The sequence below is a fragment of the Natator depressus genome, chromosome 14, assembly GCF_965152275.1.
Source record: "Natator depressus isolate rNatDep1 chromosome 14, rNatDep2.hap1, whole genome shotgun sequence".
NCBI lineage: Eukaryota > Metazoa > Chordata > Testudines > Cheloniidae > Natator > Natator depressus.
In genome coordinates, this window is record NC_134247.1 from 38,294,536 (window position 1) to 38,319,778 (window position 25,243).

At 46.0% G+C, this 25,243-nt stretch overlaps 1 protein-coding gene and 1 pseudogene across 2 annotated transcripts; both read left to right on the forward strand.

Moving 5' to 3' along the window:
* Positions 1 to 6,276: 6,276 nt before the first annotated feature.
* LOC141998912 (putative olfactory receptor 2W6) lies at positions 6,277 to 9,042 on the forward strand (annotated as a pseudogene).
* Positions 9,043 to 20,066: 11,024 nt separating this feature from the next.
* On the forward strand, positions 20,067 to 23,401 carry LOC141998524 (olfactory receptor 10A4-like). Of its 2 annotated transcripts, XM_074971392.1 has the most exons (2): positions 20,067 to 20,081; positions 22,460 to 23,401. In XM_074971392.1, the coding sequence occupies exons 1-2, from the start codon at positions 20,067 to 20,069 to the stop codon at positions 23,399 to 23,401; spliced, it is 957 nt and encodes a 318-aa protein (XP_074827493.1). The 2 variants fall into 2 exon arrangements, with proteins under 2 accessions (XP_074827493.1, XP_074827492.1); XM_074971391.1 differs by lacking the exon at positions 20,067 to 20,081 and having other exon boundaries at positions 22,463 to 23,401.
* Positions 23,402 to 25,243: the final 1,842 nt, after the last annotated feature.

Below are 25,243 nucleotides of genomic sequence, written 5' to 3' on the forward strand. Positions count from 1 at the left end.
GGTTTCTTCAGGTATGTTAGCAAGAAGAAGAAAGTCAAGGAAAGTGTGGGCCCCTTACTGAATGAGGGAGGCAACCTAGTGACAGAGGATGTGGAAAAAGCTAACGTACTCAATGCTTTTTTTTGTCTCTGTCTTCACGAACAAGGTCAGCTCCCAGACTACTGCACTAGGCAGCACAGCATGGAGAAGAGGTGACCAGCCCTCTCTGGAGAAAGAAGTGGTTCAGGACTATTTAGAAAAGCTGGACGTGCACAAGTCCATGGGGCCGGATGCGTTGCATCCGAGAGTGCTAAAGGAGTTGGCAGATGTGATTGCAGAGCCATTGGCCGTTATCTTTGAAAACTCATGGCGATCCGGGGAAGTCCCGGACGACTGGAAAAAGGCTAATGTAGTGCACTTCTTTAAAAAAGGGAAGAAGGAGGATCCGGGAAACTACAAGCCAGTCAGCCTCACCTCAGTCCCTGGAAAAATCATGGAGTAGGTCCTCAAGGAATCAATTCTGAAGTACTTCGAGGAGAGGAAAGTGATCAGGAACAGTAAGCATGGATTCACCAAGGGCAAGTCATGCCTGACTAATCTAATTGCCTTCTATGACAAGATAACTGGTTCTGTGGATGAAGGGAAAGCAGTGGACGTGTTCCTTGACTTTAGCAAAGTTTTTGACACTGTCTCCCACAGTATTCTTGCCAGCAAGTTAAAGAAGTATGGGCTGGATGAATGGACTATAAGGTGGGTAGAAAGTTGGCTAGATTGTCGGGCTCAACGGGTAGTGATCAATGGCTCCATGTCTAGTTGGCAGCTGGTATCAAGTGGAGTGCCCCAAGGTCGGTCCTGGGGCCAGTTTTGTTCAATATCTTCATAAGTGATCTGGAGGATGGCATGGATTGCACCCTCTGCAAGTTTGCACATGACACTAAACTGGGAGGAGAGGTAGATACACTGGAGGGTAGGGATAGGATACAGAGGGACCTAGATAAATTGGAGCATTGGGCCAAAAGAAATCTGATGAGGTTCAACAAGGACAAGTGCAGAGTCCTGCACTTAGGACGGAAGAATCCCATGCACTGCTACAGACTAGGGACCGAATGGCTAGGCAGCAGTTCTGCAGAAAAGGACCTAGGGACGAGAAGCTGGATATGAGTCAACAGTGTGCCCTTGTTGCCAAGAAGGCCAATGGCATTTTGGGATGTATAAGTAGGGGCATTGCCAGCAGATCAAGGGACATGATTGTTCCCCTCTATTCGGCATTGGTGAGGCCTCATCTGGAGTACTGTGTCCAGTTTTGGGCCCCACACTACAAGAAGGATGTGGAAAAATTGGAAAGAGTCCAGCGGAGGGCAACAAAAATGATTAGGGGACTGGAACACATGACTTATGAGGAGAGGCTGAGGGAACTGGGATTGTTTAGTCTACGGAAGAGAAGAATGAGGGGGGATTTGATAGCTGCTTTCAACTACCTGAAAGGGGGTTCCAAGGAGGATAGACCTAGACTGTTCTTAGTGGTAGCAGATGACAGAACAAGGAGTAATGGTCTCAAGTTGCAGTGGGGAAGGTTTAGGTTGGATATTAGGAAAAACTTTTCCACTAGGAGGGTGGTGAAACACTGGAATGCGTTATCTAGGGAGGTGGTAGAATCTCCTTCCTTAGAAGTTTTTAAGGTCAGGCTTGACAAAGCCCTGGCTGGGATGATTTAGTTGGGGATTGGTCCTGCTTTGAGCAGGGGGTTGAACTAGATGACCTCCTAAGGTCCCTTCCAACCCTGGTATTCTATAAAAATCTGGCTCTTGGGCACTTCTGAAAATTTTACTCCTGGTCTTTAACCTCTCCGATGAGAGCGGAGGGAATCATTACGTTTACAGCTTGGTGGCCCACATGAGACCAGGACCTCTGCCAACTGGCCAAGGGCACAGAGTGTGCATAGTTTCATAGGGATCCCCTGGGTTGGATATCTGCACAAAAGCTCACCAGAGGGTGGCATGTGAGGTCTGTACTGAGAGCCAATATCACACGGATTGTCATAACTCCTTAAGAATTATCGAGCCAAACATTTCACAAGGATTATGTATCTATACTGAAAATACCATCTTGGGGTTGAGCCAGGTCACCAGGAGGTGACACACCTCCAGAAATACTTCCTAACTGTAAGAGCAGTGGGACAACGGAACAGACGCCTAGGGAGGTTGTGGAAGCTCCTTTACTGGAGGTTTTCAAAAGGAGGCTGGATAGCCAGCTGTCTTGAATGGTTTCGACAAAACAAATCCTGCATCTTGGCAGGGGGTTAGACTAGATGACCCTTGTGGTCCCTTCTAACCCTATAGTTTTATACGTCTGAGATAACAGGATGCTTTTCTCCCTGTCTGGCCATTTGTATATTGTAGGCCTCACCATGGAGGCCTCTTTACAGAATGAGCCTGGTGCAAGTTGAGAGATTGCAAAATCGGAGAGAAACAAAACAGCAGGGGGTGTTGAGCGTCCTTCACCTAGGAGACAAGTTAACAGTATTTGTCTTATGAAAGGAGGGTCACCACTAGCCTGGCTATAAAGCACAGCAAGGATTTTGGGGGAGCAATACTCTACAAGACACATGTATCTTGTTAACTAAGTTTGGGCTCTAGAATACATGTTATGATTTTATTTTATTATAGGTAACCATTTGTTTCCAGTACTTACTACTACTGGAATCTCTAAGCTTTGTTAAATAAACTTTTATTTGTTTTCACTATAAACATATGTAAGTGCTGTGTGTTAAGCAGAGCAGTGATCCGAGATGGAATGGTTAAGCTAAGGTTTTCTGGTTCTTTGGAAGCAGCAGATCTGTGAATATGGCAAGTGTCCAGTGGACCAGGAGCTGGTCACTCCAGGGGGATGCTCTGAGGCCTTGAGCATTGGTATGTGCCCAATGCGAACTGTAAAGTAACAGCAGGGCCTGCAGAGGCCTAGAGAGGAGTGCTTGTGTCGCCCATGGCTGGTGGAGTTGGGGAGCTGACCCCCGGTAGGTACAAACAAGTCTTCCTCACACTGAGGGCAGGCGGTGGCGAGGTGCTTCACAGCACTGGGTATTACAGGAAGTGTCACAGCAAAACTGATCAAATTAGTAAGTTTTTTTGTTTTTAACCAAAATGAGTCTCTCACTGAAATGAACGGCTGAAAAAATTTTATTCAAGTTGAATGAAATTTTTTCAATGTGAATTTAAAACATTTCAAGACATTCCCAATTTTTTCCCCCCAAAACTCTTCACCAAATTCAACCTGAATTCCTGAATAGTTTCACTGCCCTGAAAAATGCTTTTTTTTTTTTTTTTTTTGGCAAATTTACCATTCGCTGAAGAAATGTCTCCATGCTCTATCTGTGGGCCATGAGTGACTCTATCTGGGTGATTGTCTACCTGAGCTCTGTGGGAGAGGGGATGCACAGAACTTTTGCTCCCCACTCTCGTAGATTGCGTTGGATACAGGCTGAGTGTAGTGCTGCACAGTGGGATATTTGTGGGAACTCCCAGATTGTGAACTTGGGAACCGCTTGAGAGATGAGGACCCTGGGTGGAGGAATGCTCAGAGGGGTAAGGATGCTGCGTGCTCCTTGTCCCAGGTGCTATATAGCTCAGGCCCCAGGTTTCAATGGCATGGCACAGGCTGATGGTGTTGGGAAAGCAATGAAAATGTTATGTTGAATAATGACCCCCTGAGAGGGCTCTGGATTGACATCCCTTCGCTAAGTGGCTGCATTGTGTAACAGTCACTAGGTAGCAACATTGCAACTTTTATACTATTTATGCTGCTACAGCGTCTAATGGACCTTAGATGGCAAAGCAGTGTCCCAAAGGAGTGGGGCATCTCTGCTACTGGGACAAGGTGAGAGCTGAGAGTAATGCAAGAGAAAAGGGAACCTATCGCTAGGCTTGGCAGAAGCCAGTTTTTATTTGTTTCAATGGATAATATTGATTTAATCCATAAAAATAAAAAAATACTTAATTTTCTGCAACTGAAAATGTATTTATGGGGGATCAGACCGTGAGTGGGTCAGTCAATAGTTATTTAATTACAGTAGTTGTTGAGATTCAAAACGTTAAAGCTTTAAACTGTTAAAACACAAATTTTTAACATCCCGTGTCAAAATATACCAAGTAAATATCCTTAAATCAAACTCTAAGTTCCCAAGCAGCATTTTTTGTTCTTTGCCGATCTGTAAATTTCAATGGTCATCAATGGAAATTTTTTTCATCAGTTTGTGTTGGGTGAAATCAACATTTACCAAGAAAAATCTAATTCTTCCAAGCTGAAGTATAGTTCATCCTTTCCTCTTCTTTACCCTCTACAGAATCCTCCTGGCTCTCACTGATGGCTTCTTATGTCTCTCTCACTATCTATTTACCACAATAGACTCCCCCATGTGTATCTCTTACCTTGTGCCGCCACCTAGTGCACAGTACATTGTCTTTATCGTTGGTGCTGCCTGGCTATCTAGCAGCCACAGCACCACGGCTGAGAACGCTTTTCTGTAGGTGTCCTTTTCTCTTGACTCTCAATGGGTGCCAGTAACACACCCAGTGGCAGCAAATGTAGAGTGCAGCTGCCCCTTTCCATTGTCCTTATCTTCCACTCTCCTCTAGCAGTCATTACACAGTATAACAGCCTGTTCCCTCTTCCTTATTTCCTGTCATCTAGGGGTATTTCCAGAGTAAAATGGTCCTTTCTCCTTTCATTACCCTCTGCTGCTACCCAGTAGCCATTGTATAATACAGTTGTATCTCTGGCCAGGTCTAAACAGAAATGTTTCCCAGTACAGTAATGTTGGTTAGGTTTTTTAATGACACTTCTTCCCCAGCAAAATCCCTAGCGTAGACCTGGGTGTACCAACCAAAAAATGTGCTCTTACTAATATAGCTTATTTCTTTCAGGGAACCCATCTGTATAAGCTCTACAAGCAAAATCACTTTTTGGCTGGTAAAAGCCATGTCTGAGGTAGGAAGACTTTCAGGGATAGCTCTGCCCACCAACCTTCTTCTAGTTTGTGCTAGATTTCATAGCAGGATAACTTTGTCTATTAGGGGTGTGATTTTTTTTTTAACCAATATAATTATACTGGCCCAAGCCCTTATACCTGGCAGTTACAGCAATGCAAAGATTCCTTATATCAGTATAGCTCTGGCTACAATTCACCAAAATATCATTATCTATCCAAATTCAGCAGGTAAACTACAGTGCAAGTTTATTCTGACTGTAATGATCCCAGTACGGACTCCTCTTACCTGTTTAAATCTTTGCACATCCGCAAATGTTATAAGTGCACGTGACCAAAGACTGAGCGAGAAGTAAGGGCTACACAGCATCTGAGTATCAAACAGCAAAGCAGCTGCGCTCGTCACCATTTTGTCTTCTTTTTTTAAAGTGAGATTTCTGAATTCTCAGACAATCTAGACCAGGGTTTCTCAACCTGTGGGCCAAGACCAAAAATTGTCACCAGAATGTTTCAAAGGTGGCGGGGCAGCTCCTGTCCCACAGGGCTGGCTGGGCTCGTCTCCCTGCTCCAGGCACTGCAAGCTCTGGGGCAGAGGTGGTGCCAGCCCATTGGGGGCCCTAAGCAGGAATATTTGGGGGGACCCCCCCCATAGCACACATACTAATAACTAATAGGGGGCCCCCTTGAGCTGCTCGGGGCCCTAAGCGATTGCTTAGTCTGCTAACGCCTAGTATCAGCTCTGCTCTGGGGTCCCAGCACCACTCAGGTTTGGCCCAGCCATCATGATGGCGGGAGTCCGGGTAGGCCAAATCTGAGTGAGTGGCACTGCACCCCCATGAGCCAGGTCACACCTCCACACACACAAATTTGGTCCAGTCAGGAGGGGGGGCGGGGGCAAACCTGAGCGGCGCTGCAACCCTGGAGGTGGCAATGCCCAGAGCGGAGAGCCAAGCCCAGCCCAGCCAGCCCTGCAGCGCAGGAGCTGCCACTTTGGGCCCTGCCCAGGACTCGCCCCAACTCCCCTGGGGGGCAGGACCCAGCCAAAACCACCCCAGGGCCTCCCCCGCAGCCTGTTTACTGGGTCGCGACAGGCCATAAACATTTACAAATGGGTCCGGAGCCCAAAAAGGTTGAGAACCACTGATCTACACACTTACTGACAATTTTTCTCAGGGTTTCCTTCATCTTTGTTTCTCAGGCTGTACATGAAGGGATTGGCCATAGGAGTCTGAATTGTGTAGCAGACAGAGAACACTTTGCTCAGGTCTCTCAGTGTGTTGGTTTTTGGTAGCAGATACAGTGATTATGGTCTCACGATGAGGTGAGGGGAGCAGGTAGAGCAGCCTTTTGCCTCCCAGTGGTGGAAGGGATTCTCAGGATGGTGAAGATGATACACACGTAGGATGCCAGGGTTAATGCAAATGGGGGCAGAGTGAGTAAAGCAGCCAGGATGGTGGTTACAAGCTCTAGCTGGTAGGTGTCACTGCAGCAGAGATTTATTATTTTTGTAGATTCACAGGAAAAAAATGTTGTTGTTTTTTTTATTGGGGCCACAAAGATAATTGTGATGTGAAGGACACTGGTGTGGTGCCAGCCAGAAGCCCACTTATCCAAGACCCACTTGCTAGCTGTTGGCATAAACTGCCATTCTTACGGGCTGCATAGTGCACTGGTTTGCATATTGCTAAATACCAATCATAAGACATAGCAGCTAAGAGAAGATTCTGTAGCCCCAAAGAAACTAACAAAATAAAATTGTCATACAGCCTCTGACAGAAATGGTTCTGTCCCCAGCCAGGAGACTGGCCAGCATCCTCGGCAGGAGGGCAGAAGTGTAGCAGGTCTCCAAGCAGGACCAGTTCCCCAGGAAGAAGTACATGGGGGTGTGTGAAGATGCTGATCAGCCACAGCTAGCACAACAATGAAGATGTTCCCAGCCACAGTCACTATGTAGATTGCTAGAAATAGCAGGAAGAGAAGGATCTGCAGCTCTGGGAGATTCCTGAGTCCCAGGAGGATGAATCCTGTGGTGGATGTTTGATTTCCCCCTTCTGTGTCTGCCATGGTCTGTATCTGGGGGAGATAAAACAAACTCTCCAAGATCATGAGAATACAGCATTTGTTAAACTTTAATAACTATGAATTTAAAAGAATTTATATTCAAATGCCCCCATCGCCTTCTGGCTACCAGCCCAGGCACTGGCTCGAGAACACAAGCTGGGGCAGTGGCTTTCATCCAGTGGAGGTTGATGCTGAACTACCAGGCTGCAGAATCGTTCTAAGGCCACGTCTACACTGGAATTGCTCCGCTGTAGCTGTGCTGCTGTCGTGTAGACACTTACTACAGCGACGGACGGGGTTCTTCTGTCCCCCCCCCCCCCCGCCACTGTTACTCACACCTTCTTGCCAACTGTTTGAAATTGGCCACCCTGATTACCCCTACAAAAGTGATTTTTTCCTCCTGCTGATAATAGCCCACTTTAATTGAATTCATAGAATCATAGAATATCAGGGTTGGAAGGGACCTCAGGAGGTCATCTAGTCCAACCCCCTGCTCAAAGTAGGACCAATCCCTAATTAAATCATCCCAGCCAGGGCTTTGTCAAGCCTGACCTTAAAAACTTCTAAGGAAGGAGATTCTATCACCTCCCTAGGTAACGCATTCCAGTGTTTCACCACCCTCCTAGTGAAAAAGTTTTTCCTAATATCCAACCTAAACCTCCCCCACTGCAACTTGAGACCATTACTCCTCGTCCTGTCCTCTTCTACCACTGAGAATAGTCTAGAACCATCCTCTCTGGAACCACCTCTCAGGTAGTTGAAAGCAGCTATCAAATCCCCCCTCATTCTTCTCTTCTGCAGACTAAACAATCCCAGTTCCCTCAGCCTCTCCTCATAAGTCATGTGTTCCAGACCCCTAATCATTTTTGTTGCCCTTCACTGGACTCTTTCCAATTTTTCCACATCCTTCTTGTAGTGTGGGGCCCAAATCTGGACACACTACTCCAGATGAGGCCTCACCAATGTCGAATAGAATTGAACTGTCCCATTAGAATTTGTAAGGCAGCCCCCCATCTCTGTATATATTTGTGTACTCTGTATATATTTCTTCCTACTGTATTTTCCACTCCATGCATCTGATGAAGTGGGTTTTAGCCCACAAAAGTTTGTCCAAATAAATGTTTTAGTCTCTAAGGTGCCACAAGAACTCCTCATTGTTTTTTCTCTTCCTCCTGCTTCTCATCATCTACACTGTGACCGTGGCTGGGAACGTCCTCATTGTTCTGCTAGTTGTGGCTGATCAGCAACTTCACGCCCCCATGTACTTCTTCCTGGTGAATTGTCCTGCTTGGAGACCTGCTACACCCTGGGCAGGAGGGTTGAGATGCTGGCCAGTCTCCTGACTGGGGACAGGACCATTTCTGTTAGCGGCTGCCTCACACAATATTATTTCTCTGGTTTCCTGGCAGTTGCAGAGTGTTCTCTCCTGGCAGTGATGTCCTACGATTGGCATTTAGCGATATGCAAACCACGGCATTATGAAGCCCTTATGAATGGCAGGTCCTGCCTCCAGCTAGCAGTTTACACTTGGATAAGTCATTCTCTGGCTGCTGACATGAACTTTATGCGGCCCTAATGAAATTGACCATTTCTTCTGTGACTTCATCCCAGTAATAAAACTCTCCTGCAGTGACACACGTATGATGGAGCTTGTCACTACCATGCTGGCTGCTATATGCACTCTCTCGCCATTTCTATGAAGGCTGGCAACACACATCTGTATCCTCACCACCATCCTGCGAATGCCTTCCACCACTGGGTGGCAAAAGGCCTTTTCCACCTGCTCCTCTCACCTTATCGTGGTGTCAATTTTCTATGGGACCATAATGATTGTGTACATGCTACCAAAAACTGATACACTGAGAGACCTGAACAAAGTGTTCTCCGTTTTCTACACAGTCCTGACTCCCACGGTCAACCCCCTCATATACAGCCTGAGGAACAGAGAGGTCAAAGAGACCCTGGGAAAAGTTGTCACTAAATTCGCTGCTGTCAAAAGGGTTCAGACCGTCTTACCGTAGTTTGTTCAGTGCCCGTGAAATGGAAATAAGCTGGTTTGCTGTAATGAGTCTGAGTCACCTCTCACTGGCCATCTGGCTTTTTAGGTGAGGGGAGCGGCTGCTATAGCTTGCGCACAATATTGGGACAGATACTTCTGCTGTTTTGGCTTAGGGATACAGGTCTTTGTGGTTTGATTAGTCTGATATTTATCACTGCTGTTGTGGGTTGTTCTGAAACACCTCCTCAATGAGGCACCAAGGCCGAGAGATGCCATTCTCTGTGTCTCCATTACGATAGTCTGTAATTACGTGAGCACACGCTGTGTTTTGTACCAGGCCCCTTTATCGTGGATTGCACCAGATACTCAATATTTCCTTTAGTCTAACTCCTTCAATGTGCAATGGTAATGTAAGATGTGAATCAGGTCTCAGGGCCCCATAACTCTGTAAGAACGGGAGCCCTGAGGTGGGACAGTGAAGAAGAATGGTCAGTACTGTGATAGTGGCACAGAGACACCGGACTTCTATTCCCTGTTTTCTTTCTGGCTGACTTCACCTCTCTGGATCCGTTTCCTCATTTGTACAATGGAGTTTCTTGGGACCCCTGTGTGAATGGCTGCTTTGATTCCTTATTGCTTGGGGTACCCTTGTTTTGCAGATTTCCAAATACCAGCACTCTAAAGTCTGATTTCTCAATTACAGAAAGCAGAGAAAGCATATAGTGTCCACTCCTACAGGGTGCTGGGCCTTTCCTGTGAAATGCTGAGTGCCCAGTGGAACAGGTGCTGGACTCTCCATGGAGATGCTCAGAGGGCTCAAGGGTTGGAGTGTGCCTATCACTAACCAGTAGATTGACAGCAGGGCCTGCATAGACCTAGAAGGAGTGCTTATATTAACCCTGGCCGGCGGAGTTGGGAAGCTGACCCCCAATAGACACAGACGAGACTTCCTCTCTGCACTGCCCTGGGTACCCCCGGGAAGCATCACTGCTATTGAGGGTTAAGTTAGGAACTCCAGGTCAGTGCAGCAGTAAAGCTGACCCAAGAGAGTGAAATACGCATGGGCAGCAAGACAAAGGGTCTGTTGACAGCCAGACGTTTGTGGGCAGTCTGCTGTGCCAGGAAGTCGATGGCTGAAGGTGACACATGACGGTCGTTGAACCGAAGTTACACCCACACACTGAATTTGAGCCCTGTTGTCCTTGGCAGTTCTCGGAGAATGGGCCCTGGGCAAGGTCCCTGCATTCTGAAGGGTTCCTTCAGGAAGTTCTGCCCTGAAACCAAAATTTCTGGTTTTACAGCATTATTTCAAAGAGCTCTAGAATCCACATGCAGCCTCTGATTTTACTTTAGCAGCATTGTCAAGTATGTTAGCCTTGATTAAACAGATGGAAATTGAATAACTTTATTAACCAGTTAGTAATTCAACCATGCTGAGCAATGGAACCAAGTGTAAACTGACAAACCAGTTGCAGGGTCATTTGGTGAAGGGGTTTCTGACGTACCCTGCCTCTAAGGTGAGCTGCTCTTTGCATTTCCAGATCCTTATTTTGGGTGCAGAGCTAGGAAGTATGGGAGGGCGAAGAACGAGGGTGAATATGTGGTGGGAGGGGGAATAGGAGATGGGTTTGGGGCTGTGGCAAGGGGAGGGGGAATGAGGGAGAGAATGTGATGCCAATAGTCTAAAAAGGCAAGCAGGGTGACTGAGTAACTATAGGCCGGTTGTCCTGACATCAATCCCGGGCAAAACACTAGAAAAGTTGTTACGGGGTTCAACTGCTAAAGAATGAAAGGATAGGAATATAATTAATGCCGGTCAACCTGGTTTTATGGAAAACAGATCCTGTCAAACTAACCTGATTTCATTCCTTGAGATTACAAGTTTGGTTGGTAAAGGTAACTGCATAGACGTGATCTACTTAGACTTGTGCAAGGCGTGTGATTTAGTACCGAGTGACATTCTGATTAAACCAAAAAGAACGCTAGTCAATATCGGAGAAGGCTGCCGAGAATGGCAGACCAAGAACCAATAGCTGGAAGTTGAAGCCAGAGAAGTTCAAAGTAGAAATAAGGCTCACATGTTTTTAACAGTGGGGGGTAATTTCCCATTAGAACAAAATCCCCAGGAGTGTGGGATTCTCCATCTCTTGATGTCTTCAGACCCAGCCTGGCTGCCATTCTGAAAGCTGTATTAGCCAGACATGAGTGATTGGGTTCAAAACACAGGTAACCGGGTGAAATGTAAGGGCTACGCAGGAGTCAGACTGGAGGACCTGATGGTCTCTTCTGTCCTTAAACTCTATGAATTGCTGATAAATGGGGATGGGTGGTAGGGGAGAGGATTGAGGGTGGGGAGAGTGTTCCGGGGGGTGGGGGCGTGTCAGGCCAGGGGGAGGGGAGAAACAGTGGAAGGGGATCATGGGTATGGATGGAAGGGGGAGTGGGGGCTAAGGAGGTGGGGATTGTCAGCTCCACATTCCCCTATCTCGTTTGAAGCCACCACCCCTTTCCCTTCCCCTCCCCTACTCCTGTCTAGCCTGGGTGGTGGGGGGGCGGGGGGAGAAGGAGAGTTGCCTCTTATTCACAGCCCCATTGTTCAGGGCAATGGCTGGGAGACAGAGGGACACACCTCAGACAAAGGCGGGAAGGGGGTGTCAGCAACCCCAGCCCCAGTCAGGATCTGGGGGACCTTGCTCCTCTGTGGGTTTTTCTGCCCTCCCCCCATGCATGAGCCTGGTCCGCACACTTCCACTGACACCACCGACAGGACTCGGTGCTGAAATGCGGTGTCCTTGATCTCTTAAAGTGCAGCTGCACCTATCCTTCTATCACAGCAACAGCTCTGATCAAACTGTTCCGGCTAATCCCCTACCATAAACAGAGGTGGATCAGATTGCGAGTTTAGTAGGTTAAAAAAAAAAATCTGTAGGGGTATTATTTAAATTAGAAATGGAGAGAAAGCTGGCAGGGAGAGAAGTCAATCAATGACATGTTAGAAAGGGTGAAGATAGCTGATAAGTGGCTGAGCTGCTAACAAAATATATAGTCTATATTGCACTATATGACTGGAGAGGAGCAAATAGAGACAGCTGCTTGGGAATTTTCCATCAACATGTTTTTTGACAGAAAATGCAGTTTTGTCAGAATCAGTTTTTCACAGGGGTTTCAGCCAAACATTTCCTGATGGAAAATTGGAATGAAATATTTTGTCCTGGATCAGGATGATTTGAAATGAAAATATCAGCTTGTCAAATCCAGTCAAAATATTCAATTTCAGGGCAGTTGGATGCACCCAACTGAGCAGCCATGATACTTCGTGGGAGCTGTGGGCTGGACTACATCTCCCTTGATGCACTGAGGACTCCTTTCTGCTTGAACCATTCAAAAATTCATAGATTTGAAGGCCAGAAGGGACCACTAATCCTCTAGTCTGACCTCTTGTATAACACAGGCCATAAAACTTCCCTGAAATAATTCCTATTTGAATTAGAGCAGATCTTTTAATAAAAATACCAATCTTGATTTAAAAATGTCAGTGATGGAGAATCCAGCATGATGCTTGATTACTTGTTCCAATGGTTAATTACCCTCACTGTTAAAAATGTATGCATTATTTCCAGTCTGAATTTCTTCAGCTTCAGTTTTCAGCCATTGGATCTCGTTATACCTTTCTCTGCTAGGCTGAAGAGTCCATTATCAAATATGTGTTCCCAATGTAGGTACTCATAGACTGTAATCAAGTCACCCATTAACCTTCGTTGTTAAGCTAAATAGATTGAGCTCTTTGAGTCTATAACTATAAGACGTGTTTTCTAATCCTTTGGTCATTCTTGTGTCTCTTCTCTGAGCCCTCTCCAATTTATCAACATGCTTCATGAATTGTGGTCACCAGAACTGGACCCAGGATTCCAGCAGCTGATGCACCAGTTCCAAATGTAGAGGTAAAATAACCTCTCTACGCCTAGTCGATATTGCCCTGTTTATGCCTCCATTACAGTCCATCAGATGAGATGTAATGCAGCCAGGGAGTCCAGCTCAGAGAGGAAAACAGGACCATGAAGCACCCACACTGCAACGCCCATGGATCGCTGAAGCAGCTCAGGGGGAAGAGAGTTTAACGTCTAACCTACCCCAAATGAAATGTTTCAGTTTGGTTAAAAACAAAAACCAAAATGTATCGATCTGAGAATGTTCATCATTAGGGGAAAACAGGTAGGCACATGCCTGTGGAGGAGAACCTAGATCTTCTGTCTCCCACTCCTTTTCCTTAACACTAAGACCATCCATCATTCCCATGCATAGAATTTCACATAATGAAAATTGCTTTTATTTAACCCCATGCAGGAGAGCTCCTCTTCAAGCAGAGAAATGGACAATGGGATGATGGTGACTGAATTCATCCTTACAGGACTTTCCAATTGCCCAGCCATTCGCTTATCCCTTTTTGTTGGTCTACTTGATAACCCTTGCTGCCAATGGCCTCATCTTCATAGCCATAGGGACTGAGGCTAAGCTGCACAACCCCATGTACTTCTCCCTCAGCAGCCTCTCCTTGTTAGATATTTGCTGCCCCACTGCTACAGTGCCCAAGATGCTGGAAAACCTCTTGTCAGAGAGCAACACAATTTCCTTCACTGGCTGCATGTTGCAGCTCTACTTCCTGGTGGCTCTAGCAGGGATGGAGGTTTTCCTCTTGGCAATGATGGGCTAGATGGTCATGGCCTGGATGATGGTGTGGATTGCACCCTCAGCAAATTTTCAGATGACACTAAACTGGGAGGAGTGGTAGATAGGATACAGCGGGACCTAGACAAATTAGAGTGTTGAACCTCCTAAAGTTTAGGTTGGATACTGGGAAAAACTTTTTCACTAGGAGGGTGGTGAAGCACTGGACTGGGTTACCTAGGGAGGTGGTGGAATCTCCATCCTCAGGGGTTTTTAAGGCCCGGCTTGACAAAGCCCTGGTTGGGATGACTTAGTGGATGTTGGTCCTGCTTTGAGCAGGGGATTGGACTAGAAGACCTCTTGAGGTCTCTTCCAACCCTAATATTCTGTGGATCTGGTCAGAAAATGAGGGTGGGAAATCACTAAAATGTTCATGATTTCCACCCCACCCTGTTTTTAATCCAAACCTCATTTGACCAGTATTGTCCAACCATCTCTGTTACATCTTAGTGTAATACAAAGGTGTGACTATGAAGAACATTCTAGACACTGCTGAGTCAGACAAACCAGATTATTAGGGCTGGTCAAAAAATTGTCGTCAACTTTTTTTCAGAGAATTGGGAGTGTGATTAAATTTTTTTTTTTAAATGGAAAGTATATGCTTCCCTTGCAAATTGTTTATTTTTCATCAGAAAACTGAACCTGCTGCCAAAATCCCCCAAACTTTTGGAAGGTGGCAGTTTTGTCTGAAAAGTTTGTTTTCAGCAGTTTGGGGCCAAAAATTGTTCAGTTTTCAGGGGAAATTTTTCAAAATTTGGTTGTTGAAAACAAAATAATGGGTTTGGGAGGGGTATCTATTTTTTTGTCCAAAAAAAGTCAAAATTTTCCCTGGGGGAAAAAACAAAAACATGTTCTGACCAGCTGGATAGATGATTTGTTTGTCAAAACCTGTTGTGACATGGTGAGGAATGCAAGGTTGATAGTGGGTGATTGTTCTGTATTTCCAAAGTTTCATATATGATATTCCAAAAAAATTTCTATTATCTGATCCTTTGTACCCAGAAGGCTGAGATTTTTCAGAGGTCCCTAGAAAATTTGGATGCTTCAATTCCCATCAGTTTTCAGAACTGGGCTTCCAAATTCCTTAGGCAGCTTCAAGAATTTCAGTCATTGGCTTCTCCACATTTATCCCAGTATAACTGAGTCCACAGTTAAAGTGGTACATCTTCAAGCATTGCGCTCAGGCTTAGGCATCCAGACACCTAGAATGGAGCAGCAGGGCACACCCTCAAAGACACAAACATCGGTACATAGGGAACGGTCACTTCCAAAATTTAGGTGCCAACTCCAAGTGAAACCTACAGGGTTTGACGGCAGCTGAGCAGGGGGGAGGATTGTGAATTGCAGTGGGGCCTAGAACTGGTTCATGTTACTTCTTCTTTGGGGCAAGGGAAGAGCCAGGGACTCTCGGGGACAAAATCCATCTCCTGGTCTGCTCCTGGGGCAGTGTCTGCACTGCCCGTTATGCAGGTTCAGGATAAAGTCCTTCTTGTGAGTTCACTCCCATTTGTGTTTTTTTTTTTTTTTTGAATGGCCCAGCAAATGGGCTTGCCACTAGCCGTGTCTGGAAAACAGTGAACTTGAAGCAACTCGCACAGAGTTTCATGGAAAGAGACTCTGAATTCAGAGCATTGGGCATGCCCAGAAGACATAGGACCTCATTGTCAGAAGAAATGGGGGTAGGGTGAATATAAAAGCTATGGTGAAAGTTATAAGGTCCAGTGTGTGGGTGTCACTGCAGGAAAGGTTTGTCATGGGGATTTAATCACCAAGCATAATTTAATTTGTCTAGAGAAAACCAGTTGTAACATCATACCCATTAATATGGAAGTAGCCAGAAATCTGCTCATCCAAGACCAGCTGCTAGCTGGAGGCAGAATCTGCCATTCATAAGGGCTGCATAATGCAAGGGGTTACATATCACTAAATACCGATCATGAGACATTGTAGCTAGGAGATAGAATTCAGCACCTGCCAGAGAATCAAAAGCATAAATTGCATGATGCAGCTGCTAACAGAAACGGGTCTGTCCCCAGTCAGGAGACTGGCCAGCATTCTGGTCAAGATGGGCAAAGTGAAGCAGAAAGAAGTACATGGGGGTGTGATCACCCACAAGTAGCACAACAACGAGGATGTTCCCAGCCGTGGTCACAATGTAGATCGCTAGAAGCTGCAAGAAGAGAAGAACCTTCAGTTTTTGGGTATTCCTGGATCCCAGGAGGATGAATTCTCTGATGGACATTTGATTTCCCTATTCTGCATCTGCCATGGCTTGTATCTAGTGGAACCAAACAAACTCTGCCATATAATGAGGAGAACACAGAATTAAATGTTAATACATTGGCACCACTTAATTCTAGACTTGTTCTAAAACCTGCCTCCTCCTTTTGGCCAGCAGTGTAAGGACTAGCTGGAGAATCCAGACCAGGGCTTCAAACTGGATTTGATATTTTGGAAAGTGGATTAGATTCTACTTCAGATAAAATCATAATCATAGAACCATGCACTCCAGCCTAAATCCTAAGAAATATTGAAATCCTAGGCATGAAATAAAACCAGTATAAACCTCTCTTCTCCGCCATCTTTTCATGCACAGTTTGGGACATTACAATCCCCATCCCCATCCCCATCCTCCGCCACCCTAGATTGCCCTGCAAGTTAAGCATGTGCTCAAGTATTGTGGGGAATTGGGGTCTAAATTGCTAGCAGTCTCCTGGGGGCAACTACCATTTTGTGCTCACTTCTAAAACAAAATTACTGAGGCGATACACACACTGTGCTCTCTGTCGTGGATACTTTATTTTTATTCCTTCTGTTGCTGTTTGCCTTTAATATAAAATAAAAAAAGTCATTGAGGCTGAGATTTTCAAAGCTGTCTAAGGAATTCAGTCATCCAATTCACAATAAAACTAGTGGGAACTGTGTGTTCAAATCCCCTAGACAGCTTTAAAAGGCTCAGCTGGAAAGTATATGCTTACTCTTTGTGTATGGGAAACAGAAAAGAAGTCAAAGTCCTAGACAGAACTTCAAGATCACAGGTCAAGGCAGGGGAATTAGGGGCAAGATTGCTGCTGTGGTTGGTGAGCTTTGGGAAATGTTTTTAATTATGATTTTATTTTTGTCTTTTATATTTCTTTACAACAGACAGTAGCTTCATGGAGCAGTGGAACATGTTATGCCTTGTGGACAAGTAGTTGATAAATTGAAGAGGTTCAGAGAAGAGCCACAAGAATGATTAAAGGATTAGAAAACCTGCCTTAGAGTGATAGACTCAAGGAGCTCAGTCGATTTATCTTAAAGAGAAGGTGAAGGGGTGACTTCCATACAGTCTGAGTACCTATATGGGGAACCAATATTTAATAATGGGCTCTTCAATCTGGCAGAGAAAGGTACAACATGGTCCAATGGCTGGAAGTTGAAGCTAGACAAATTCAGACTGGAAATAAGGCATACATTTGTAACAGTGAGGGTGATTACCCATAGAACAATTTACCAAGGGTCATGGTGGATTCTCCCTCACTGACAATTTATAAATCAAGATTCAATATTTTTCTAAAAGTTCTGCTCTAGGAATTATTTTGGGGGAAGTTCTCCGGCCTGTGTTATACAGGAGGTCAGACTAGATGATCCCCATGGTCCCTTCTGACCTTGGAATCTATGAAACCTGAGAGGTGGCAGATCTTTGTTCAAATCCTCTCTCTCCCTGAGCCAGAAGGGGGACTTGAACCAGTGTTATCCCACACCCCAACTACATAGCCTAACCACTGGGTTAAAAGTTATGAGGGAGGTCCTTCTCTTCCCCCAACTCCAGCCATCCTTGCTTTGCATAGGACCTCCTAAAAGGGCCCAATCTGGTAGGTGAGCTCTGACCATGTTTACCAAATTGGGCCCCACAGACAAACGAGGCAGAGGACTGGTTATCTCCTCCCAGCTCGTACATCACTCTGGGGCTCAGGTGTCTGTCTGGTTGGCATTGGGCTGCGGAGCACATGCCCAGAGGCGCCTTGGGAACTTTTACTGCAAAAAAGCAGGAGCCCAGGGAGTTTAGGCACCGACAGCGTTTGACGGCAGCTCAGCAGCAGTTTTGTGAATCCCAGAGGGGGCCTGACTCTGGGATCTTCAGGGGCCTAAAGTGGTAGTTAGGTTACCCAAGTTCCTTTGTGAATCTGGGCCTTTTGGATTTTGGCCCTTCCCTGTTTAGGCGATTTTGAAAATCCCCCATGGGGCCTCTCTGCATCTTTAATCTCTGAAATTCCTTTGAAAAGCTGCCCCCTGTCTCTGGGTGTGTCTGCTCCCTGTTTGCAATATGGGGATCACAGCGCTGCCTACATCACAGGGGAGCTGTGAGGCTAAAGAAATTGTGTGAGGCGCTTACTCCAATGTAGGCCATAGAAGTACCTCAGAGAGAGCGAAATAATGAGGTTCCTCATGGGTAATAAGTTCCAAATCAGTGATTTAAGGACTTTAGTCCCATTTTCAAAAAGGTTTGGGGATTCCTGTCTTCCAAAGCAGACACTTCTGTCTTCCATTGGAAACCCAGTTTTTTAGTGAAAAAAGTTTTGATGGAAAATTTTCCACCATCCCTTGTTCAAAAGAGCTGTCCCTGGAAACTTTGACCCTGACTATCAAGCTGTATATTCTCCACCCCAAAGAGAGAAAAAAAGAGTCTTTGTCTCATCTATAAGTCTCTTACGTTGCAAGGATTCAATGCACCAGGGAACCTGTCTCAATGAAGGCATAAAAGAACTTAAATACTCAGACTCCTCAATGTGTGGCTTCTTCAGAGTTGCTCAACACGCTGCTCGCAAGTTTTAAAGCACATTATATTAGATTAAAATATTTTTTAAAGTCAATGTTTTTTCTACACGTTATTGCTTTTTAACCAAGCACATCGGTGCATATCTTTAGCTTGGTCCTTTTTCTCCACTGCTTTGTACCTTTGCGTAGTCATTTCCGTGTGAGCAATGTGAGTGCTGACTGGGTATGGAAACACTCCTGCCGGTACAAGTGGGTCATTCTGATATGGAGTCATTTTGCACTCACCTTGCATCGGTATAAATGACTACACATGGTACAAGGGAGCAGGGAGTCAGCCGCTGGTATGTTGTTCCTCTCCCCTTACCATTTTGTTATACTAAGGAATAATACAAAGAATAATAATTTATAGCTGGAATTTCCAGTGGAACGTAAGGGAGTTACCCACCCAACTCCCCTGAACTTAGAGTTCTGTGCCTGAAAAAAATGATTGATAGATTCATAGATACCAAGGTCAGAAGGAACCATTATGATCATTTAGTCCGACCTCCTGCACAACGCAGGCCACAGACTCTCACCCACCCACTCCTGCGAAAAACCTCTCACCTATGTCTGAGCTATTGAAGTCCTCAAATCATAGGTGGATGGATGGATGCCGTGTTTGTTGAAGCCATGTCAGTCCCAGGATATGAGAGAGTCAAGGTGGGTGAGGTAATATTTTTTATTGGACCAACTTCTGTGGCAAGAGAGACAAGCTTCTGAGCGTCCACGGAGCTGCTCTTGATGGCTGGGAAATGTACGGAGGCTGGGTCTGCGCTACGGACCTCACAGCGGCACAGCCCCGTGCCGTTACAGCTGTGCCGCAGCAAGGTCTCCCGCGCAGCCGCTCTTCTGCCGGCGAAATAAAACCACCCGAGCAAGCGGCGGCAGCTTCGTCGGCAGGAGAGCGTCTCCCGCCGACATAGCGCTGTTCACACGGGCGCTCGGTAAAACTTTTGTCGGTCAGGCCTGGATATTTCTTTTCACACCCCGACCGACAAAAGTTTTACCAACAATAGTGCTAATGTAGACAAAGCCAGAGAGTGTCACAGATAAATACAAAGTGGAACAGATTGTTCAGCGTAAGTAGTTAACACATATTTCAAGGGACCATTCAAAGTGAAGTGGCTCGTTACTACCCCTCCAGTCATAGGGAGGGGAGGAACGGGGGTGGAAAAAAGCAGCTGGGGGGGTGGTTAGTGGGGGTCACAGATTGTTGTAATAAGCCATAAATCCAGTGTCTCTGTTCAGTCCATGATTTTTAGTGTCTAGTAAAGTTATGAATTTAAGCTCCCAGGATTGTCTTTTGAAAGTGTTGTGCAGGTTTCCTTTGAGGATGAGGACTGATAGGTTAGACACAGAGTGATCACTTTGTGAAAAGTGTTCACCCACAGGGATTGGGGTGGTTTTGTCTTTGATCATTTTTGTCTTGACTTCATTAAATCACTAAATGCTCTGTAGCGATCACTGTGCTCTCAAATGAACTCTCACAGGAAAATGACAGCAGGTGAGGCTGGAGCTCAGGCTATGAAGTCTAGTGAGGTGGGTGGGCTAAAGTCTGCTGACCCGGGCTGGGAGACTCGCTCCTGCTTGCTCCAAAATGCTGTGTAGACACATCCAGTGTGGTCTGGCTGGTATTGGAGCCAGGGATATCAACCTCTGTAACCTGACCTGGGGAACAGGAAATAAAGCCTGGTCTACTTGGTGAGACAGAGCAATCCTCTCCTCGTTTTACAGAGCAGGGAGATTCAGGCTGACGTTCTCAAAACGGGCCACTTGCTTTAGATGCCTCCTGTTTTGGATGTCCAAGTTGTGACACATTGAGCCTGGCTTTCCAACTGAAGTCAGTGGGAGCTGTGGGATCTTAGTGCCACTGTACATAAAGTACCAGATGTCTTACGCTGGGCATCCACAAATGAAAACACCACTGAAAATTTGTTGTATCAGAGATTATGTATATATATGTGTATATGTATATAAATTTCTTATACGATTCACTGATGTCACGGTGCGGGACTCACCCCTGCGGCGCTTCCTGCTGGTCGTCCTTGGGAATTAACTCTTCCAGCCTCCGGAGCGCCCTCTGCAGGCTGGTGTCCCGCTTGCCGCTGGCCCCCGTGTCCCTCCCGGACCACGGTGCCCCTTTACCCAGGGTGCTGCCCCCTGCAGTACCCTGCAGATTTGGGTCTCCCCTCCCCAGGGAACCCCCACCCTCTATCCCCACCTCACCTCCCCAGCTCCTCTGGCCTTCCCCCAGCCCTGCTCCACCTCAGGTACTATGGTATGCTGTCCAGCAGCCAGGCCCGTCTCCCTCTACAGCTCGAGGAGACTCTCTGCTCCTGGCCTACTGCCCTCTTATAAGGGCCAGCTGAGCCTGCTTCCCCCAATCAGCCTGGGAACTGCTTGCTTCCAGCCACAGTCCTGGGCTGTTTTAAGCCCTTTAAGGCTGGAGCAGGTGACCACCCTGCTACAACCCAACTTAACCAGTTAATGAACCAACCTGATAGCTTTCTTTGACAGGGTAACAAGCCTTGTGGATGGGGGGAAGTGGTAGATGTGGTATATCTTGACTTTAATAAGGCTTTTGATACTGTCTCACATGACCTTCTCATAAACAAACTAGGGAAATACAACCTAGATGGAGCTACTATAAGGTGGGTGCATAACTGGTTGGAAAAGCATTCCCAGAGAGTAGTTATCAGTGGTTCACAGTCATGCTGGAGGTGCATAATGAGTGGGGTCCCACAGGGATTGGTTCTGGGTTGGGTTCTGTTCAATATCTTCATCAGTGATTTAGATAATGGTATAAAGAGTACTCTTATAAAGTTTGCGGACCATAACAAGATGAGAGTGGTTGCAAGTGCTTTGGAGGATAGGATTAAAATTCAAAATGATCTGGACAAACTGGAGAAATGATCTGAAGTAAATAGAATGAAATTCAATAATGACAAATGCAAAGTACTCCACTTAGGAAGGAACAATCAGTTGCACACATAGAGTATATAGAATATCAGGGTTGGAAGGGACCTCAGGAGGTCATCTAGTCCAACCCCCTGCTCAAAGCAGGACCAATCCCCAATTTTTGCCCCAGATCCCAAATGGCCCCCTCAAGGATTGAACTCACAACCCTGGGTTTAGCAGGCCAATGCTCAAACCACTGAGCTATCCCTCCCCCTCACATACAAAATGGGAAATGACTACCTAGGAAGGAGCACTACGGAAAGGGATCTGGGGCCTCATAGTGGATCACAAACTAGATATGAGTCAACAGTGTAACTCTGTTTCAAAAAAACCAAACCTCATTTTAGGATGTCTTAGCAGAAGTGTTGTAAGCAAGACACGAGAAGTAATTCTTCCACTCTACTCCCAGCTGATTAGACCTCAACTGGAGTATTCTGTTCAGTTCTGGGCGCCACATTTCAGGAAAGATGTGGACAAATTGGAGAAAGTCCAGAGAAGAGGAAGAAAAATGATCAACGGTCTAGAAAACATGACCTATGAGGGAAGATTGAAAAAAATTGGGTTTGTTTAGTCTGGAGAAGAGAAGACTGAGAGGGGACATGATAACAGTTTTCAAGTTGTTACAAGGAGAAGGGAGGAAAACTGTTCTCCTTAACCTCTGAGGATAGGACAAGAAGCAATGAGCTTAAATTGCAGCAAGAGTGGTTTAGGCTGGACATTAGGAAAAACTTCCTAACTGTCAGGGTAGTTAAGCATGGAATAAATTGCCTAGGGAGTTGTGGAATCTCCATCATTGGAGATTTTTAAGAGCAGGTTAGACAAACACCTGTCAGGGATGGTCTAGATAATATTTAGTCCTGCCATGAGTGCAGGGGACTGGACTAGATGACCTCTCGAGGTCCCTTCCAGTTCTATGTTTCTATGATTTTATTATCTCCACAGATAGAAAACAACTGTAGGACATGGCTAGCAAGAACCACACAGTTGTGACACAGTTCTTCTTTGTGGCTTTTTCCAACATCCTGGAGCTCCGAGTTTCACTTTTTTTTCTGGTGCTGCTGTTGTACCTCATCACCATGGTGGGCAACGTCCTCATCATCATGATCACGGTGGTGGACCCTGCCCTTCAGTCCCCCATGTATTTTTTCCTTTGGAATTTGGAATTTCTGAAAATCGGTTATACCTCGTCCACTATCCCCAAGATGCTGGTGAACTTATTCTCCGAGGACAAGAGTATTTCCTTCCTGGGCTGTGCCACACAGATGTATTTCTTCTCCTTCCTGGGGATCACTGAGTGTTGCCTGCTGGCTGCCATGGCATATGACTGTCACCCACTGGTGATATGTCACCCACTGCGCTACACGACCATGATGATCAGAGGTGTGTGTCTCCAGCTCTCAAGTGTGTCCTGGCTCATCAGGGTGCTGGTGGGAGTCGGGCAGACAACTTTCATATTCCCTCTGCCCTACTGTGGGCCTAATAGCATCAACCACTTCTTCTGCGACCTGCCCCCGCTGCTGAAGTTGGCCTGCACGGATACCTACAGGAATGAAATAGCTGTTTACACCATCGCTGTCACCTTCATCATGGTCCCCTTCCTGCTCATCCTTGTGTCCTACATCCGTATCCTCCACGCTATCCTCAGTATTCTGTCAGCCGCGGGCAGGAGCAAAACTTTCTCCACCTGCTCCTCCCACCTCATCGTGGTGACCTTGTTTTTCGGGTCTGGCATCGTGACATATCTGAGGCCCAAATCCAGCTACTCACTCGGCAGCGACAAACTGCTTTCCCTGTTCTGCTCAGTGGTGTCTCCAATGCTGAACCCTTTGATCTTCAGCCTGAGGAACAAGGAGGTAAAGGAAGCCCTGAGAAGGGTGATGGCCAGAAAAATATTTATTTGAAAAGTGGGGGGGAAAATATTATTTTAATAGACTTGTGATGGATTTGGAGTTGCCTGTTGTAGCCTGATCTATGAATCGTATATTAATTATATTGATTACTTAAGAATTCCCAGTTATCACTCTGAGGTATTGAAGGTTCTTGTCCCAGTATCAGGCCCAGTGTTATTAAAGTTACTGTTCAGTTGGGAACCCCGATGTCCACGGTTGCAACACTCACACTTTAGGAACCCTTCTGTCTTTGTAATCGTTTATTAATACATTCAGCAAAGTCACAAACACTCGAACCCAGCAAGGTAGACTGAAATAATACATACTGTACATCTGAACATCCATATGCTCCCACCATCCCTTGCAGAACAACCAGAAATGTTAGCCATTATCGTCCTCATCACCATCACCTTCCTCATTATCACCAGTGACCATCATCCTGGCACCTCCCAAGGGCTACATCTCTCTCTCCCCCTGCACACAGGCTGGGATACAACTTTTATAATATGTTATGTCAGGGGTAGTCAACAGGTGGACTGCGGGCCAAATCCGGACTGCCAGATGTTTTTGAATGGACTTCAAAATCTTTTAAATTACTTGTTGTTGTTATTGTTACTGTGGTGTGAAAAATGTTTCTCTGAAATCTGGACCTTGACTATACCTTGACTAAGAAATTTGGACCTTGATAAAAAATAATTAACAACCCCAGTCTTACAGGATACAGGCCTGTAGGTTCCTTGCATTACTGCTGAATAAAATAAATTCTAAAGCGAGCTCTATGGGCTACCCTGTAGCAGTCTGTGAATACTGTATGATGTTTGTCTGAATATTGTAAAGATGTTTTTGTATGCACCTATTGGGTTAATTCAACAGCCAGGTGTTCAGGAAACGACCTAGGAAGATGGACAATAGCTCAGAGAAGAGCTCCTCTGCAAACCCCAAGGACAATTAACTGTGACATGCTACCTCTGCCCACCCATGGTGGGCCTGCTAGCCCAGCTTTCCCAGGACTGCATCCCTCCTGAATAGAGGAGAGCCTGGTTTGCTGAGATGGTTTAGAGGGTGCAATTGCCTCCTGACCTCCAGAGGCTGGGGGGTTCTTCGAGGAAGCATAGCCTGCCTTGTCTCTTGCTGTGCTGTGTTCCTACTGTTAAGATTAAACAACACTGTTTTAAGAAGGCTGTTTTGGGTCACTGTTATCACCGCAGGTCACAGGTCCCCAAGTGGACGTGCACTTGTACAGAGTCCAGTCAGACCTGCTGAGTAATGCTGGATGATTTTAAATTTGGTTTAGAAAGAGCTCAGCAGACCCTGGCTTGCCAGACTTCACACACTGATTGTCAAATTTCTCAGATTTACTGTAAAAGAAAAATAATAATGCAACCAGCTCTTGGGGTGGGGGGGGAGCAGCTTTGGGGGATGCCACAAAATGAGAGAATGATTTTTCAAGGTTTTGAGAAAGATGTGGCTGAACAGAGATCAGCTTTCAGAAGAGCAAGGGAACCTGCCAAGCAGCGAGGGCTCAAATATTTGATAAAGTTTCCAGCTCAGTTTCATGTCCGGGCTCGTGAGGAAGTGCATCAGTTCCAAAAGCCACAAGGCTCGGAACATTTTGTAACTAGCCTAAAATGAATCAAGTCCCTGTTCTGTTCTAAACCACGTTTACTTGGCCTCCGTTGATGATATTGCAATCTTCAGAAATGCATGGGCAGGGCATAAGGCTCACAGAGAAATTGTGCTGAAGAGACTCAAAGGGTTTGTCCACTGCAAAGAAAAACCCACGGCTGGCCCATGCCAGCTGACTCAGGCTCGCAGGGCTCGGCTTGTGGGGCTGTTTCATTGCAGTGTAGACTT